Consider the following 17,854-nt stretch of genomic DNA (forward strand, 5'->3'; position numbering starts at 1 on the left):
GTGCGAAGATGTTAAAGCGGACTCTACCACTGTTATTATTCCATAAAACAAATTAAGATCAGTTTTCGTGTAAAATGGATAATTACATTTAAAAAATTATTCGTTACTATTGCACGATATGAAAATATTCTTTCGAATCTTTTGACTCGAAAACCATAATGTCAAGCCCGTAGCTTAACTACGCAATGCACTAATTATTCGGGGTCTACCTAAATCGAAATCCGAAGAGGTGGCAGCCCTAAATTCAATTTTGCATTTACATGCGCACAAAGATAGATATGTAGAAAACGTTAGCTGAGTAGACCTTGGTCAAACAAATTCATACCAATAACGTTGTCTTTGTAGCTAGGACGTTTTGTTGCAGTGAATTTTCGTAGCTATAGTGATAATGACTAAAGTACATGAAATTGCACAAAATGTTATCAATTGCCTTACATAAGTTTTGTTTGCATTTCAGTGTGCATAAATGCATCAAAACTATAACACTCCTTGTCATATAAAGTTTAATTCGAGACATAAATATGGCGAAGAATATTTTGAAATTCGTGATTCTAACCTCTAAGTATGTAAAATATAATACCTCATTAGGAATCTTAAGTGCTTTATCTTTTCGGAGGCTACACATGGGTGTCGTGAGTAGAATTTCGAATATTAAATTAAGTTGAATAAATATTTTTGCAAAAAAATTAAGTTTGTTCATATTTTTGTTACTTTTTTTTAACTAAAAAAAGTATACAACAATGATAGATGTAGTCATTTTTGAATTTGAATTAAATTAAAAAATGTAATCCACTTATTTTTATTAAAAACTAGCGATCATCCGCAATTTCGTCAGCGCGTATTTTTTTTAAATGGTCGTCTACAAGATTCCCACCTTCCACCTTTTTGGCAAAATCGGTCCAACCGTTCCGGGGATAACGGTCGCCGCAATATTGACACTCCAGAATTTAAAAAAAGTTTGCTCAAAATATTCCTGCGTAGTAAGTTCAGCTACTCAGCAGTGACCTTCAAAAGCGGCCTAGACGTTTCGGAGACTACCCGGAACTAAACGCGACTTGGGGACAGACAGACAAAATTTTTAATTAGGTTTTCTTTATCACCAACGCAAATATACCATATTTGCGAAATATGTATTTTTTCGATGTTCTACACTCAATTTTATTAACTGCTGTCGCTCGCAAACTTAGTTACCGCGGAATTTAAAAAAAAATCCGCATGCATCTACCTCGTACCAGCAACCTTCCGGCCAAAGTATCGTTAAAATCGGTCCACCCGTTCCAGAGATAGCGGTTATTCGCCAATATGACAGCGCGAAATTAAAAAAAAATAGCCTTCCCCTACTATAGTAGCAAAGTGTAGTTCGTGGCCATTATAAAGTCTTGGCAATTACACGGCGCAAATTATCAGAAAATTGGAGTGTGTGAATGTAATATCAAAAGAAATATTCCAGATTTTGGGAAGATAATGTATTTGCGTTGCTGATAACGAAAATCACATTTTTGTCTGTCTATATCTGTCCGCAAGCCGCGCTTGTTCCGGGTGACATCCGAAAATGCTGGGCGGATATCGACGGGGCTTTCACTGGAGGGTAGCTGACACGGACGGGCATATTATAGGCTACTTTTTTTAATTCTACAGCAGAGATGGATCGATTTTGAAGGGACTTTGATTAGAAGGTAAGGTAGAAGCGCACGGGAATGTTATAGCCGACCATTGTTTTTTAAATCCACGCTAACGTACTTTACGTAAATAAAATCGTCATAAAATAATTAAACGTAAAATCTATGGATATGCATGTTATGGAAAGTTCTGCTGCAGAAATTGTTTGTGAGGCAACAAAAAATGTCCTTCACATTTCGTACAGTCCAATTGTAAATTAATAAATCACGAGTCTAATAAATTCACGATTGAACTGATGCTCTTGAAATAATCTATTAGTTTGATGTTAGTTACTAAGAAGCTATGAAAAATAATCACATTTGACAGCTTAAATTGGAAACAATTGATGTTGTTAATAGCTGTTAATTAACTCACGAAACTTTTGCATGACAATATTTGTTTTTTTAACAAAGCGAATCATTAAAAAAGCCGAATCTTATTACAGGTAAAACCAAAAGAAGTAAAGATCCCTGTTAAATGGGGTCATGTATCTGCTAAACTTTGGGGCAATGAGAATGAGCAGCCGATATTGGCGGTACACGGATGGCAAGAAAACGCCGGGACGTGGGACACCTTGGCGCCGTTGCTATACAAAAAACGACCCATACTCGCTATTGATTTACCTGGACACGGGCTATCATTGTGATTTCCACCTGGTACGTCGTTTAATTAAAATGTAATACTTTCAGGAAGTTTTAGATCTCCTAAAGTTATGTGTATCTTTGCTCAATCGATCACAATGGATTCACAGAGCTGTTTTTTTTTAAACTCTTGGTTTACACGTAAGTTATCTACTTATTTATTTACGATTAGATCCCAATTATCCTGTAGTGATAAACAACAATTACGAATAAACACTGGGATCTCGTATACTTTATACTAATGCTAAAAGAAAACAAGTAAAAACCTTTGATATTTTCTATCGATTGATAACATTAAAGAATGGTGATTCTAATTTTGGTCAATACTTATATAGTTTCAACCAGTCCCTTTGTTATAAAAAAAGTAAGATAGCATTGAGAATTTAAATTTATTTCGATTTTCTAATACTTATATAATCGAATAAAATAATTTCCAGGTATGGTGTACTTCCCGTGGGAGTTCGGTCGTCTAATTCTCGACATAAAAGAATATTATAAATGGGAAAAGATCGCGCTGCTCTGTCACTCTATGGGCTCCATTGCCGGATTTCGCTTCACCACATTATTCCCTGATGACGTCACCTTTTACATCGCCATCGACAATCTCGTTGCGGACGATTATTACTTGAACTCAGTCGTCGACAAATATCCGAGAACAATGTTGAAAATGCAACAGGCACAGTCGCAGTAAAACGATGAACCACCGTCTTATACCATAGAAGAGATGACTAATATTTGGTACAAGGCCTCAAGGGAATCTATCACTGTAGACAATGTTAAGTACTTATTAACGCGCGGGTCCAAGCCGTCGTCGAGTGATCCTAACAGATTATATTTTTCAAGAGATTCAAGGTTGAAACATATTCTGTTTAATCCGGAAGACAAGGGATTCGTGGAAGCGCTCGTTAAAAGATTGACTTGTCCCATTTTATATGTTAAATGTTTGGACTCTCCTTTCGCGTCTGACGACTTTTCTGTCGAAATGCGCGAACTGATTATGAAGACGAATCCTAAATTTGACTGTCATTTTGTGCCTGGCACACATCACTTGCATTTAAATGAACCTGAAAAGGTAGCAAATCTAATATTGCCGTTTTATGAAAAGTATAATTTAATGTAATAATTACTACAATATGTATTTAAGCATTGCGATAACACAATATATGATTATGAAGCGTTGATTAGGTACCAAATTTTTAAATTCGTAATTATAGGTACTCGATTTCTGTGTGCGAGAACACGTAGCAAATACAAGTTTGTTTGTAAAAAAATGTTATAATATTGAATTACTTATATATTTACCGAATATACTACCGGCAATATCTCGGTTCGTTTTTAAAATGGAAAAGTAAAATTATCTTACCTACATACATGTGTCCTTTTAACTGTAACCAAAGGCGGATCCAGCTTTGGTGCCGGGGGGAGAGGTTCATCGTGGTCAAGTCCTTGACGAAATATGTAAACATTTTGTCAAGCTCTTAACCAAACAGCTAAAGGGGGTGGGTCATAACCCCCCCCCCTGGATCCGCCGTTGACTATAACTGTCTTTAAAATGTAGTAATTGTTTTCTAATCTTACTTATAATGACACATGAAATAAAACAAATAACCATAATTTGTAGTTTTTTATTATCGCGTTATTTTAATTAAATTGCTTTTTAAATGAATAATCTAGCGATAACATTACCAAGCTTGTTTCTCATATTAGCGGCCTTTACAATAGGTGTCTACTGTAATTGCGTTGGGTAAAACAAAAACATTTTCATGTTATAAAAATCTTTAATTTATTGCATAAAATAATTTAGGTTGGTTAAAATATAAATAATTATTACGCAATATGAAAATACTCTTGCGGTTGTACAAAGGAGCAAAGTCTAACTCGCGAACTGCTTTAGTTCAGTAGTGATACTAGGGTTGCCCATCCATCACATCCGAACGCGGGCAGCGATGAAAGCAAGAATCAGTGATTTGTTAATCGTTTCCAACAAAAAAATGTCGTTCTGCTTTGATTACTATAGAACAACGAAAAATTACTTGTTTTATTTCACATAGGTCCGTCATCTATTGTGACCCGAAATCCTAGATGTCTAACCTAACTCGAAGTTCGAAGAGGTGGCGGCCCTAAATGTAACTGCGTTTACATGTACACAAAGATAGACATGTATAAATACGTCAGCTGAGTAGACCTTGGCCAAGCAAATCCATACCGATACAGTGAAGTGAGGTTATCTTTATAGCTAGGACGTTTTGTCGCAGCGAATTTCCGTATTATTCAGTGATCATGACTAAACTATTATAGTGAAACAGACGAAATTATTATGTTACATTTTTAAAGAGTTTGTACAAAATGTTATCAATTGACTAGCATCAGTTTGTTCTTTATTAATTGCAATAAAACTGAATCATTTCTAGTCATATAGTGTAAATCAGTTATTAAACATGGCGAAGAATCTCTTGAAATCCTTAATTCTAACCTCTAAGTGTGTAAAAAATAATACTTCATTAGGAATCATAAGTGCATTATCTACTCGGAGGTTACACATGGGTGACGTAAGTAACAATTTAAATAATCAATTGAATTCAAAAAATGATTTTGCAGAAGCACCTTAATTTTTTTTTTAATTTTTTTAATAAAAATTAGACAAGGATAGAAAGTAAAAAAAAACTGAATACGAATAAAAAATAATTAAATATTCCATTTTTAATTAATGAAATGCATTTGATCAACTTAAATTAACAAAAGTGGCGACAAAAATAAAATTGCAAAAACCGTATTTCCATGTTTTTTTACAACAGCATAGTGTTTATTGTCGCAGATTTCATTATATTAAAACTAGTTTTCGTCCGGGACTCCGTCCGCGTGGTATTGAAAAAAATAAGTGGTATTGAAAAAGTAAAGTAGCCTAGGTATGTGTTCTTCCAGGTTGTGCTCTATATCTGTGCCAAATTTCATCCAGATCTGTTCAGCCGTTTAGGCTATTAATTCTAACAAACATCCATCCATCTAAACTTTCGCATTTATAATATTAGTAAGTCACACGTTCAAAGCGTGTAACCTATTATACGAGAAGTACAAAAATATTTGTGATTTGGAAAATGTATGGTCGTGTTATCAGAAAGTCCTGCTGCCTTCACATATCCAATGGTTCAATTTTTTGTATGTATTTGTGACACGCGTCTCAAAAATTTACAATTAGACTTTGTACCTCATGAAATTGTATTTAATAGTTTGATAATCACTATACAAGCTATATCTATGATAAGATTTTACTGCTCAAAGTGGAACTCATGCTTTTCTAATTGTTACTACAAAAGTTTATTGCCTATTCTGTACTTTATTATTAAAGGAATTATTAAAACAGCCGTATCTATTTACAGGTGACACCAAAGGAAGTAAAGATCCCCGTCAAATGGGGTCATGTATCTGGTAAACTTTGGGGTAATGAGAATGAGCAGCCAATCCTGGCGCTGCACGGGTGGCAGGATAACGCTGGGACGTGGGACACCTTGGCGCCGTTGCTATACAAAAAACGACCCATACTCGCCATTGACTTTCCGGGACACGGGCTATCGTCGTGGTTCCCACCTGGTATGTCGTTTAATATTATATTTCTTTGCAGAAAGATTCAGATCTCCTAAAAGTGTATCTTTGCTTATCATAGCCTCAATAAATTGCTGTTTTTTTTTTTTAACTGTCGGTTTAAAAAGATGTTGTCTACTTCTTGATTAAATTTTCCTGTAGTGTTAAACAATAGTTACGAATAAACTCTGACCTCGTATATTTAATATAAATACTGATTATTTAAATAAATGTCCAAAGGTTATTATGAAATCGGTTTGTGTAGAAAAACAGTATATATCATGAATTATTCATTAGCCATTGTTATCAGAACTAGCTTATCTACTTGCCAAAACCATTTTCGATTTAGGTGTCTTGTATTGTTATGTTAGAATTAGTTTTTAATTTGCATTTAGGATATCCTAGAGATTCGACTCTTGATATTGTCTATTGGTTGATAACATTTGAACAGCATTTCTGCCAATTGCTTAATATTTGAGCCAATAGTTTTGTTAATTAAAGTAAGCGAATGTTTGCTATAAGAAAAGTCTATCTGTAACTTCCCTGAAAAAGATAAAATCAAACACGGATTTCGATCTAACCTGTAATTGAATAAAAAAAAATCCAGGTATGGTGTACTACCCGTGGGAGTTCGCTCGTCTAATACTCTACATAAAGGAATATTACAAATGGGACAAGATCGCGCTGCTCTGTCACTCTATGGGCTCTATTGCCGGACTTCGCTTCACCACATTGTTCCCTGATGACGTTACCTTCTACATCGCCATCGACAGTCTTATTGCTGACGATTACGACTTGAACGCAGTCGTCGACAAATATCCGAGAACAATGTTGAAAATGCAAAAAGCACAGACGCGGTTAAACGATGAACCACCGTCTTATACCATAGAAGAGATGATTAAAATCTGGCATAAGGGCACAAGAGAATCTGTTGCCATGGACAGTGTTAAGTACTTATTAACGCGCGGTTCGAAGCCGTCGTCGAGTGATCCTAACAGATTCTATTTTTCAAGAGATTCAAGGTTGAAACATATTCTGTTTAATCCGGAAGACAAACGGTTCGTGGAAGCGCTCGCTAAACGATTGTCTTGTCCCACCTTATATGTTAAAGGTTTGGACTCTCCTTTCGCGTCAGACGACTTTTCTGTGGAAATGCGCGAACTGATTATGAAGACGAATCCGAAATTTGACTGTCATTTTGTGCCTGGCACACATCACTTGCATTTAAACGAACCGGAAAAAGTAGCAAATTTAATACTGCCGTTTTATGAAAAGTATAATTTAATTTAATAAGTACATTGCGCTGAGTAGTATTTATTTAATTGTTACGGTAGTTGAGCACAATTTATGATGCGTTTTTACTGAGTTTAATTATATCTGTAAACATGTCCATTACAAAACTCAATGCACTAAAACTCTGAGCAAAACGTTTGTAAAACGATAGTAATGCAGTATTACTAATATACTTAGCGAATATATTACCATCAATGTCGGTTAGATATAACTGGAAAAGTAATATGAATAAAGTGTACTTTAGACTCTGATGTAATAGAGTCTAAAATACACTTATTTCTCGTCAACTTTCTTGACTGAAACATGACGATTTCTAAAGATAATATAGATGAAAACCGAAAATAGGATAAGTTATCTTAACACTCATATAAATAAGTAATATTTATTACAGTCTTAATTTATATTCTAAAGCAATCATACCAAAGGATTGTTAGTAGGGAAAATCAGAATGCTTTAAAAAGTTATGTTAATGCTTTGAAAATTTTAGTACAGGATCGCTTTCGCTATGTATTTTTTTAACGTCAGAAAAAACTCCTGTTCAGCCATATGACGCCCACTGCTGGGCATAGGCCTCCCCCAACGATTGCCACAGTGATCGGTCCTGTGCCTCCCGCATCCAGGATATTCCCGCAACCTTGACCAGATCATCGGTCCATCTTGCTTATATTTAGCTACAATGCTTACATTATGCAATTTTTCTTATAATACAGTAAATGATATCAAGTACCATATCTGTGTATCTGTATATCTGTGTTGTAAATTTATAAACTTATGTTATTATGTCAATAAAACATAACATGGAAAGTGTTTCATTATGTTCCTAAAGTATATTTTTGCATTTTACCTGTACACAATATGTTTTCATTAAATAACCAGAGTTCGTACATTCCTTACTAAAAAAAACCTATACAAGTATATAACAGTCATGTAGAGAAAGGAAAGTATTCTCTTGAAAAAGTTTGCCTTGAAATCAAAGTATGAAAATTCAACTAAAACAACATTGTCAACTGATAGAAAACAACAGAATGTATAATTCAACAAATATATTAATATGTATTGCATTTTAATCACACACAGCTCACAGATTATGTATTTGAATATAATATAATATATACTGTCATGTACCATTTATACTTGGATTAGAATAATCTTCAGTTGTATTTGATTCATAGGAACTATTGCAGATGTATGCCCCTTTCCGATGTGGCAACACTTCCAATATAGATTCCTGCCATGGAACACCTTCGCAAACTCTTAAAACAATCTCAAATACTGTAATTAAAAGAAATACATCGTTTTTAAATCATTTCTGTGTCTTTCCAATTTCTGTCATATAGGACTTATAGCTGTTTTCACTGTCAGAAAAGCTTACAAATAAAATATAAAGCCACAAGTTACTAAAATTAATGTTACTTAATAAATTTTACTATAAGAAAAATTCTTTGCCTTATATTTAGGGATGACTAGGCTTTGTAATAGTATAATTCAATTTTAAAAGATTTCTAAATAAAATTTTAGAAACAGAAATCATATACTTTACCATGATCAATTGTTAAAACCTTTCTTGTTTTCATGTTAACATATTTATTTAATGGCAATTGACAATGTCTAATACCTTGTTCTACAGCAATCTTATGACATAGACCCTGAAAATAAATAAATAAAAAAGGTCATAAAAATTGCATGCAAAAACAATTAATATTTTATACCAGTGTCCAAGTAAAATCCTCTTCCTTTTTACCCTTTTTTAATGTGAAGAGGATGGCTAGAAAAAGGAAATATCCTTTTTCTTTCAAAACAAATGGGTGACTTAATACACTTTATAGAGTAAAATAATACAAGATAGATGAAAAAAGAATATGCAATGAACAAAGTATCAAATACATTAAATATGGGCAAGCAAAATGGAAATTTAACAGACGACTGTAATATCAAAATGGTCTTCAACATGGAGTATTGGAATTTTTATAGGAATTGTTACCTTGTGTTGATTATGATCCACTAAGCCACCAATTATGTAATATGTGTCTTCTTCAAAATGTTCAATAATATTGTCCGACTCACTTGTTAAGTAAACCAGTTTGTCTTTTGGAAATAGTTCTGAATAAGGCTGTTCATGGTATTCAATCTAAAATGTGATAGTAAAACATTATACAATAATAAAAATATAGAAAATAAACAAAAAAATTACTCACATCCCAGTTTTCAAAACCATTATGCCGTGACATATCACTCTTTGCCTTCTCTCCCAGGCTTGTTAAATGAAACTGTAGTGGCGTTTCTGACCTTCTGTTTATGGAGTAACATCTTAAAATTTGCTTAATCACTTTAAATCTATCCTTTTCAATCATTAAATGGTCAAAACTAAGGTCAATTATAATTCCTATGTTCTTTTTAGATTTTTCCAACTTCATTTTCTTTAACGTTTTTCTACTTGGTCCTAGATCAATATTCGCAACACGTGCATTTCTTCTTCTTTCTTTTGCACGCGCTTTCTCTTTAGCACGTTTGCCTTGTTTATTATTTTCCCATCGAACTTTTTTTAACCATTTTCGCATTTGATTTTTTGTAAACGGTCGCGGTAGTTCGTTGCCTTCATCGTCTTTCATTCCAGGATCTTTGCAGATATCAAAAAGTGTGTATTGACGAAAGTTTTTCTCAACACCGAAGTCCAAATCATTAGTTTCATTTGAATCAAGTTCCATTATCACCTGTTAACTTAAATTTTTATTTACTTATGCTATAATTTTAAAAACTATATAAAAGGGGTTTTCACCTTATAACAAAATATATTATGAATTCGGTCATTTGTTTCAAATTATTTACGAATTCAAAAGTTGCCTATCAACCATGCTGTAGGACTCAAATGTCAATGTCATTGTCATAATTTGTGACATGTGACATTGACAAGATTTCGTTCAAAAACGTTTTTAACACATAAAAAAAATATAAGAAAAATCAAAAGAAAATAATCTCAATGATAAATGTACAAATAAGTTGCGTTAAAATTCTATTTAAAGTATTTCCATAAAAGCCCACATACCACTCAAAACCGTCAATGGCACCACTGGTTTGAGCCACCTGTGCTATTTCAGTGCCCACAGAACACATTTGCTCTTCTGAATTGGAAGAGCAAATGATGCTTGATGCTTCTACACGAAGTCCATGTTGTCTAAAACAAGAGATTGAGTTTAGTTAATTTAACATTAAAATACAAATCATCGATTCTTTCCATACCAGTAAATATTAAAAGCAGAAATAACATATAACCTTATAACCCCGGAGATATAAGCGGTCGCAATATTTATTCATAAAGATAATGAATAAGCGGCAAATAACTATCTACTCATTTTAGATAAAAGATTCAAGGCACTATTTTACAGAAGAGATAAACAAGAGTAGCGTTTACTTAACTAAATACGAGAACAATGTCCGTAAGTACCCTAGACCATGTTCTAAAACCCAAGAAGAGGAAACAAAATCTACAGTTTATTTAGTTGTTAAGTGTGATAAGCTTAATTATCTTTACTCTTTCGTATACTCAGGATCGGTACCAGTTATGGGGTGGATGTTTTCAAGAGGAGCCTTCGGACGTCCTGCGTCGGCTGAACGACTCATTGGGCGTGGATGTGCGGCTATATCAACAAGATATCCGAGGGAGCATAGCTTGGGCCCGCGAACTGAATCACTGTGGATATATCACTGATGATGATTACGAAGCTATTCACCAAGGTTTAAAAAAGGTAAGAACAACTCGAACATTAAATAGGAACGGAATTTAATTAATAAAGCAAGACAAGCCTACACCGAACGTTCAGTGACCTGGCGACGATGCAGGACAGACGCCGCTGGCGCTCCCTCGTGTCGGAGGCCAGGACCCACTTTGGGTTGCTGCTTGCTGCGCCAACGCAGTACCTAAGTAAGAACGGTTTACATAAGACGGTCTAAGATATTTTAATGTAATCTGAGTTACTGTAATGTGTCTCTACGTTATATTTATAAATTGTGCAAATAAGGGTTTTATAGATGAATGGTTTAAATCGTTTACTTCTTAAGGTAGAAACGGAAATATCCGAAGAGTTATGTAAGAACGGACGGTTGAATGATGCAGAGGAAGATATCCATTCAGTAGTAGAGCGACGGCTGCGGGCTCACGCCGGTGAAGCGGCGCTGCGCCTGCACACCGCTCGCAGCCGCAACGACCAGTCCGCCACAGACACCAAGCTCTGGATGATGAATAACTTGCCCAGCTTGATCAATGAAATCAAAAAACTTATAATGGTAATAACTTCAGTACAAAAATGCCTTTCTATATATATAAAAATCGCGACAAGACAAAAACTTATTAGTAAACCTTTTTTGCAGGAGTTAAAGGATCGCGCTGAAAATGAAATAAACATTATTATTCCTGGTTATACACATTTGCAGCGTGCTCAGCCTATTCGTTGGAGCCATTTTCTGATGAGGTAAGACGTACATTTTACAAGAAAGACCCAGTACTTGGAGTAGGTAGCGGGTTTTCCACCTCCATAAAGCATCTTTTGTCCTTTTGTCTTATAAGTATCGTCGCTATTAATACTTATTTAACATTATTAATTGTTACTAGTTACGCGTGGATGCTACGTGATGATGTGCTAAGGTTGGAGGAGCAGCAGTGTCGGCTTTCGAGCAGTCCTCTCGGTAGTGGCGCGCTGGCGGGCTGCGCTCTTCACATAAACCGCCACAGACTGGCTCGCAGCCTGGGCTTTGATTGCGTCACACCTAATTCTTTATTCGCCGTTGGCTGCAGGGATCACATACGTAATATTATTTTTCAATGCCTAATAATGCTTATTTTCATCGAACAGAATTTTTTATATGTTACGATTAAAACTCCATAAATAACGTCCCTGTCACGTCTCAGATCTAATAACTAACTTATTATCTTTTCAAACATTATATAATGACTGCAAGAATTGTTGTCTACTGGGAATAGAAGCATTAACTTCAGCTTTTGTTATGTTTCCTTGTATCTTGTTTAAAAAGTATTCGAATGAGTTCTTCCTTATAAAAATAATAGTCTATTGTTTAATGCAGTGGAATTCCTCAACTGGTCATCGATGTGTGGCATGCATCTCAGCAGACTAGCGGAAGACTTGATCTTATACGGCAGCCAGGAGTTCGGATTGGTTAAATTCTCCGACCAGTTCTCTACGGGCTCAAGTCTGATGCCTCAGAAGCGTAACCCTGACGGTCTGGAGCTGATACGTGGTGCCGCTGGGCTTCTTCTTGGCGATGCGTTCGCTTTCAGCTGCGTGCTTAAGGGCTTACCCAGCACTTACAATAAAGACTTGCAGTCCGATAAAGAGATCATGTTCAGGTCCTTCGATAAGTTGCTGGGTTGCCTTAAAGTTGCTACTGGTACTATAACTACAATGAAGGTGATTGTTGCATCGCGTTTTCTTAGTATTATTGATTAATATTCTAATGCAATGTGAAATCAAATAAATTTAATTACTACCAGGTTAACGCGGCAAGAGGTGAAGCATTGCTAGAGTCGGGCATGCTGGCGACGGACTTAGCTCATGCGCTGGTTCGTCGTGGAGTGCCATTCAGACGTGCGCACCATTTGATCGGCGCCGTGTTGCAACGGGCCGCAGAGCTTGCCATTGACCTTAGAGACATGTCCCACGATGAATATTTAGCTATTTGGTAAATGTATTATGAAAACAAGATAATCGGATTGTCGAAATTCCATACGCAACACCTTGTTGGCACAAAACAATACTTCGGCACAATAACCCTGGTATTAATTGTATTTGTTCCAGTCCTGAATTCGGAAGTAAAGAAGATATCGAGAAGCTGTTCTCTTGGGAAGCAAGCGTAGAACAATATGTTAGCACTGGAGGTACTGCAAAAGCTGCTGTCAAGCAGCAAATATCGGAGTTAAAAGAATGGTTGGAGAAGTATGCAGAAAAAGTTTGCAAACCGCAATAAGTTGCGACTTTGTTACGAGGTAATATCAAAAAATAAAATGTAATTTTAGGAAATGCAGTTTTATTTTACACTAATATTAAGTTATAGTGCATGCTCACCGAAATATAAAGAAAGATACGAATTGTGACTTTATCAGTTGTGACTACAGCTAGCTACTAACAAGAGACCCATTGTTTTGAACTTGAATATTGGAAGATAAGATTGATAAGTTGACATTTTGAGAATGAAAATTGCGAAGTACCCACTCAACGTAATCTTCTTTGAGTAGGTGTAACGACAGTGTTTATTAGGTTTTTAAGTATCGATCATCATTCTGCATTTTGTATAATCGATTTTCATTAACAACTGAAAGCATCGAAGCGTAGCTTTCATATGTAAGATAACAATGTACAGGAAAAACTATGACTACCAGAACTACGGACTGTGGAATTGTTGATTATTTCTTGATTTCACTTTCTATCTGTAACAAATATTTCTACAGTCGTTATATTTCAGTTATCCTACTACCACATTCGTAGTGTTAAGTGATACGCTACAATATAGATTTAACAATAGAAAACGCATAAAGTGTCCTTAGTTACTAATTAATGACGCCGATTGCTATAAATAGAGCCTTATAAATGACGTTTTCCTAATTTTATTTATATAAAAACGATTGAATACTTCATAAGCGAAGTTAAAATAAACCATTGGCGTACATCAGATAAATCATGTCGAAGTTATCTATAAATATATAAAAATACGCAAGTAAAGGAAGGTTTGCGAGAGTCAGGGCTGCGTATCGCGGCAGGGCTGTCGCAAACAGCGCGGGATGTCACGCCCCAGTGAGCTGTGGAGGTGGGCCACCCCAACCCTAGATTACCTCATCCACCCACTAGAGCAAAGCACCGCTAACGCCTCGCCTCTCTCGCCATGCACTCTCTCATTCAACCACAAACAACCGTAGAAACAACTGAATTGTTTTTTCGCGCCAAATACAAATTTTTACCGGAGAATCTGTGAATTTTTTTTTTTCATTTTGTCGTGTTTAATATAAGGTAATTAATAATTTATATCGGTGGCAAAAACCTTTTTCTGTAAAATCATGTTTTTATTAAGTATTTTGAAATAGTTCTGTTTTTGTTGCGAAGTGTTAAGTTTAAAAATGCTATCGGGAATGAAAATAGCCAATATTGGGTAACAGAATAATGTATGAAGAATTTAAATTTGTAAACAACAATAGTTTTCAGTGTTTTTATTTAAATTCTACTAACTTATTATAACTTAAGTTATTGTGGTCAATAAAACTGAGCCATGAAAACTTTGAATCTTGAAATTTGTGACTTAATTTTGTCAGAACTTAATATTTGTCTTAACCCACCTTAAATTAACTTTGAAATGGAAGAGGTTCTCAATCACTTGTATGTTTTTTAAGCTTAGTAAGTTCACATTAAATACGAAAAACTCCAACTAAACGATATTATAATAAAGCCCAAAACGAGATTAACATTTTCGTCTAAACTATATTATATTGCCACAAACTAAGGGTTGGGCTTGGTGTGGTAATTTGTATTATGTGTGTTTTATGATCAACGTCAATTGTTTCAGAATGAGAACAGCATGGCGCACAATGGTTTATGTGTTGATAGTTGCTCTTCTGCCACAAGTGTCACTATACACCATCAAGACCGACGTAAACTTTACACCTTACCTCGTCAACAAGGAGGTATTTGACACACTTCCATACTTTATTTACGAACAGGTATTACATTACTATAAGAATGTCTTAAGATTAATCTCCTGATCATGTAATAAAATTGGAGTGTCTGTTTGTAATATTTTGATATTCCAGTAAAATTCCAGATTTAAAAAAAAAATCGCATTTACATTTTTTTGACCGACTTCCGAAAAGAAGGAGATACTCAATTCGTATGTATGTTTTTTTTTGTCTGTCTGTCTGTCCGCAAGCCGCCTTTGTTCCGGGCAATTTTCGAAACGGCTGGGCCTAGACGGTCATATTTCGTTTGATTTGATTTAATTTTTATTATAGGCTACTTTTATATTTTAATATTTCGTGGTCAAAGTTGCGGGCTAGTTACTAATATAAATGTGAATTAAGATTGATAGATGAATGTTTGTTATTATTATCTCCAGAACTGCTAACCGAATATTAATGAAATTTGGCATATATGACGCTACATTACTATATTTTTTATTCAAATTATAATAAAAACAAATACGTAACTCCTCCTTGTTCATCCCATTGTATGAGTTTTTCCCATTACATCCAAAGTGGAAGAAATATCATTATATTTGTACATTGTCGGTACTTTCGGCGTTTTGCCCACAATCAAATAAAATTTTAGCACAATCAAATTATGTAAAGACCGTTGTTTGTACTAAAACGTGAGAGAATTAAAGTTACGGAAAGCTACAAAAATCGAATCTAGCTTTATTGTCCTAAAAATATCAAATGTCGAATTATTTGTTCAAAAGTTTGTACAAAAAGTTTATACATTTTGCACAATTTTCATATTTTAAGTATACTATGGAACAACGATTAGGATCCAGTTTATCTTGATAATGACGGAGTAATAAATACATTTTTTTTATCTGCCGTTATCTGATGATCTAAATGTTAATAATATCACGATGTTTGTATGTAAGTGACAGTTTACGCATTTGCTACAGCTCTGTTGCTCCCACGCATAGACGATGGTACATTAATAAGATACGATATGGTAAATGTCGCGAACGTAGTGAGTCAATAAGAACTAGCAGGTTCCACTGCTGGTTTTGTAGCTACCCTATTACAAATGCGTACATAAACTCAGCTCTACGTATGATTAATTTGTAGAATTCTTTTCAGTACGTGCGTCATGTACATTCGATGGTAAACGCGTACAGCAACCGAGGCGATGGCGCGGGCCGGCTGGTGATCGAGACGAACGCGCTCATCGACACAAAGTACCGCACGTGGAAGCGCAACGCGGACCTCATCAACTCGCTGCTCGCTTTGCCGAAGGGCATGAACGAAGCCGGTCGCTAAATACCCTAATTACAACTAGCCTCGTACCTTGTTAATGTCTTCTAATAAATCGATAAAATTGTTAAAGGTTGACTTTTTCATGAACTTCCTAAATTTACGTGCAATATACTTTTTATTGATATCCTTATCATCGTGAGAGGCTCGACTTATCTTAAACCACGCGGGCCCAGTGCAGCCATCTTTAATTATGTGAATTTCGTTACAAATGTGCAGGTTTCCTTATTCCATTTTCTCTAGCTCTACTCGCTAACCAGAAAAATAAGTCAAACATTCATTTACTGTTGATTTAATAATGAGCAGTTTCTTCTTTCTCAAGAATTTTCCGATCTATAAGTCTAAATAAATTAAAAAAGGGCCTTTTTGTAGAATTACATAAAACTACATTTTTGTATAAATTTAAATTTATTTTACAAATACCTACATACATCAATTTCACATATCATCACGTTTACATTCGCACTCAAATGATTTGGTACTACTTTAGAAATTGTAACAATTGAAAGAACAACTTCCAGTTACAAGACACTTACTTTGGGGTAAATGTTTAGATTTGAGAATTACAAAAAATATGTCATTATCAAGAATTCCATATAAATTCCGCAGTGTTATGTTTTCTATGTACAATAGATTACACATATTTTAGATAACACATCTTGGTTGATCAGTATTTGAGATACATTCCGAGTTTAAACTCATTTGGACCTATATATTTCTATAAAATCCAGAGGAACTGAACATAACTGTTTTTTTTTTAAACATCAACAATATATTTTTTACCTTGAAAAAAATTAAGGTTGCGCGATGAAGTACATGAAATAACAATTATGCCGCAACCAAGATGATAATCAAATTACAAAAAAAGTTGTACCCTCCATGAATGAGCTAACTAAAGCTAAATATTGATTATATACAATGTTATTTTAAAAATTAATATTGTAACATTTTTAATATTCTCATATGTAAGTGTTCTAAGAAATCGAGAGTTGACAAGCTTAATTTAATTGATTCAGTTTTTATTTCAAACAAAATTACACTCTTTTCATTAAGAAAGTAAGTTTAAATTACATAAACATTTTACAAGGACTTTTCAATTCAATATTTTAGCATTTTCCATAACATTTTTTTTGTCCAACATGTATGGACCTTTACTACAACTTTTTAGATTTTATATTTTTTTTGTTTAAATTAGTTTAAGTATTGATTTTTATGCATAACATACTATACAAAGTTTAATTTGCATTTGAACCTATTTGTTAGATCCCATTCATATAAATACCAAAGGACCTTCACAAAGGTGTTGATTTATTCATTTACGTCATCATTTAAAGAAACATTTTGCAATTTGAACTAGTCTTTTACCCTACCTCACTCATCTTGATTACAATAATTTGTAGTGAATGAGGTTGATTTTTTTTATAGTATAAGATAGCAAGCAGTCACGTAATATCGTTAAAACAATGAGACTGCTGCCCATAGATAACTTGATAACTAACAAGATGTCTACCTTAAAATAGACATCTCTATATTATATTCAGGGTAAGGAAAAAATTATATCCCCCTCGTAAAATTCTCCCCTTTCCATTAATATCGTATTAAATACTTCAGACTTGCAATCGGCCGATAGTTAGATCGGGTTGGTCTCTCAAGTTAGTCTAATAAAACGAAATCGGTGTAATGT

At 34.5% G+C, this 17,854-nt stretch overlaps 5 protein-coding genes across 5 annotated transcripts in view; 3 read left to right on the forward strand and 2 right to left on the reverse strand.

Moving 5' to 3' along the window:
- Nucleotides 1-7: 7 nt before the first annotated feature.
- LOC106109167 (probable serine hydrolase) lies at nucleotides 8-3,836 on the forward strand. The gene is given in 3 exon segments (XM_013290572.1): nucleotides 8-632; nucleotides 2,105-2,315; nucleotides 2,738-3,836. Coding segments are annotated over 3 exon segments (1,005 nt in total). The 5' UTR covers nucleotides 8-521; the 3' UTR covers nucleotides 3,421-3,836.
- A 396-nt stretch (nucleotides 3,837-4,232) lies between these two features.
- On the forward strand, nucleotides 4,233-8,274 carry LOC106109393 (probable serine hydrolase). The gene is made up of 3 exons (XM_013290877.1): nucleotides 4,233-4,849; nucleotides 5,678-5,888; nucleotides 6,487-8,274. Exons 1-3 carry the CDS (start codon nucleotides 4,739-4,741, stop codon nucleotides 7,167-7,169), a joined length of 1,005 nt encoding a protein of 334 aa, XP_013146331.1. The 5' UTR covers nucleotides 4,233-4,738; the 3' UTR covers nucleotides 7,170-8,274.
- Nucleotides 8,201-10,039, reverse strand: LOC106109394 (tRNA methyltransferase 10 homolog A). Its single transcript, XM_013290878.1, has 5 exons — nucleotides 9,949-10,039; nucleotides 9,368-9,883; nucleotides 9,154-9,300; nucleotides 8,713-8,818; nucleotides 8,201-8,444 (listed from the first exon to the last, which is right to left on the reverse strand). The coding sequence occupies exons 2-5, from the start codon at nucleotides 9,875-9,877 to the stop codon at nucleotides 8,290-8,292; spliced, it is 918 nt and encodes a 305-aa protein (XP_013146332.1). The 5' UTR covers nucleotides 9,878-9,883; nucleotides 9,949-10,039; the 3' UTR covers nucleotides 8,201-8,289.
- Nucleotides 10,040-10,127: 88 nt separating this feature from the next.
- Nucleotides 10,128-14,818, forward strand: LOC106109392 (argininosuccinate lyase). Its single transcript, XM_013290876.1, has 9 exons — nucleotides 10,128-10,606; nucleotides 10,718-10,915; nucleotides 11,229-11,453; nucleotides 11,538-11,638; nucleotides 11,779-11,972; nucleotides 12,249-12,592; nucleotides 12,676-12,863; nucleotides 12,980-13,167; nucleotides 14,736-14,818. The coding sequence occupies exons 1-8, from the start codon at nucleotides 10,601-10,603 to the stop codon at nucleotides 13,146-13,148; spliced, it is 1,425 nt and encodes a 474-aa protein (XP_013146330.1). The 5' UTR covers nucleotides 10,128-10,600; the 3' UTR covers nucleotides 13,149-13,167; nucleotides 14,736-14,818.
- Nucleotides 14,819-16,583: 1,765 nt separating this feature from the next.
- Nucleotides 16,584-17,854, reverse strand: part of LOC106109169 (serine/threonine-protein kinase PITSLRE-like) — an 11,488-nt gene continuing 10,217 nt past the window's right edge. Inside the window, exon 12 of the mRNA XM_013290573.1 lies at nucleotides 16,584-16,593. Within this exon, the coding sequence (XP_013146027.1) occupies nucleotides 16,584-16,593 (10 nt within the window). The remainder of the gene's footprint in view (nucleotides 16,594-17,854) is intronic.

The sequence above is a fragment of the Papilio polytes genome, unplaced genomic scaffold (genome assembly GCF_000836215.1).
Source record: "Papilio polytes unplaced genomic scaffold, Ppol_1.0 DF821289.1, whole genome shotgun sequence".
Classification (NCBI taxonomy): domain Eukaryota; kingdom Metazoa; phylum Arthropoda; class Insecta; order Lepidoptera; family Papilionidae; genus Papilio; species Papilio polytes.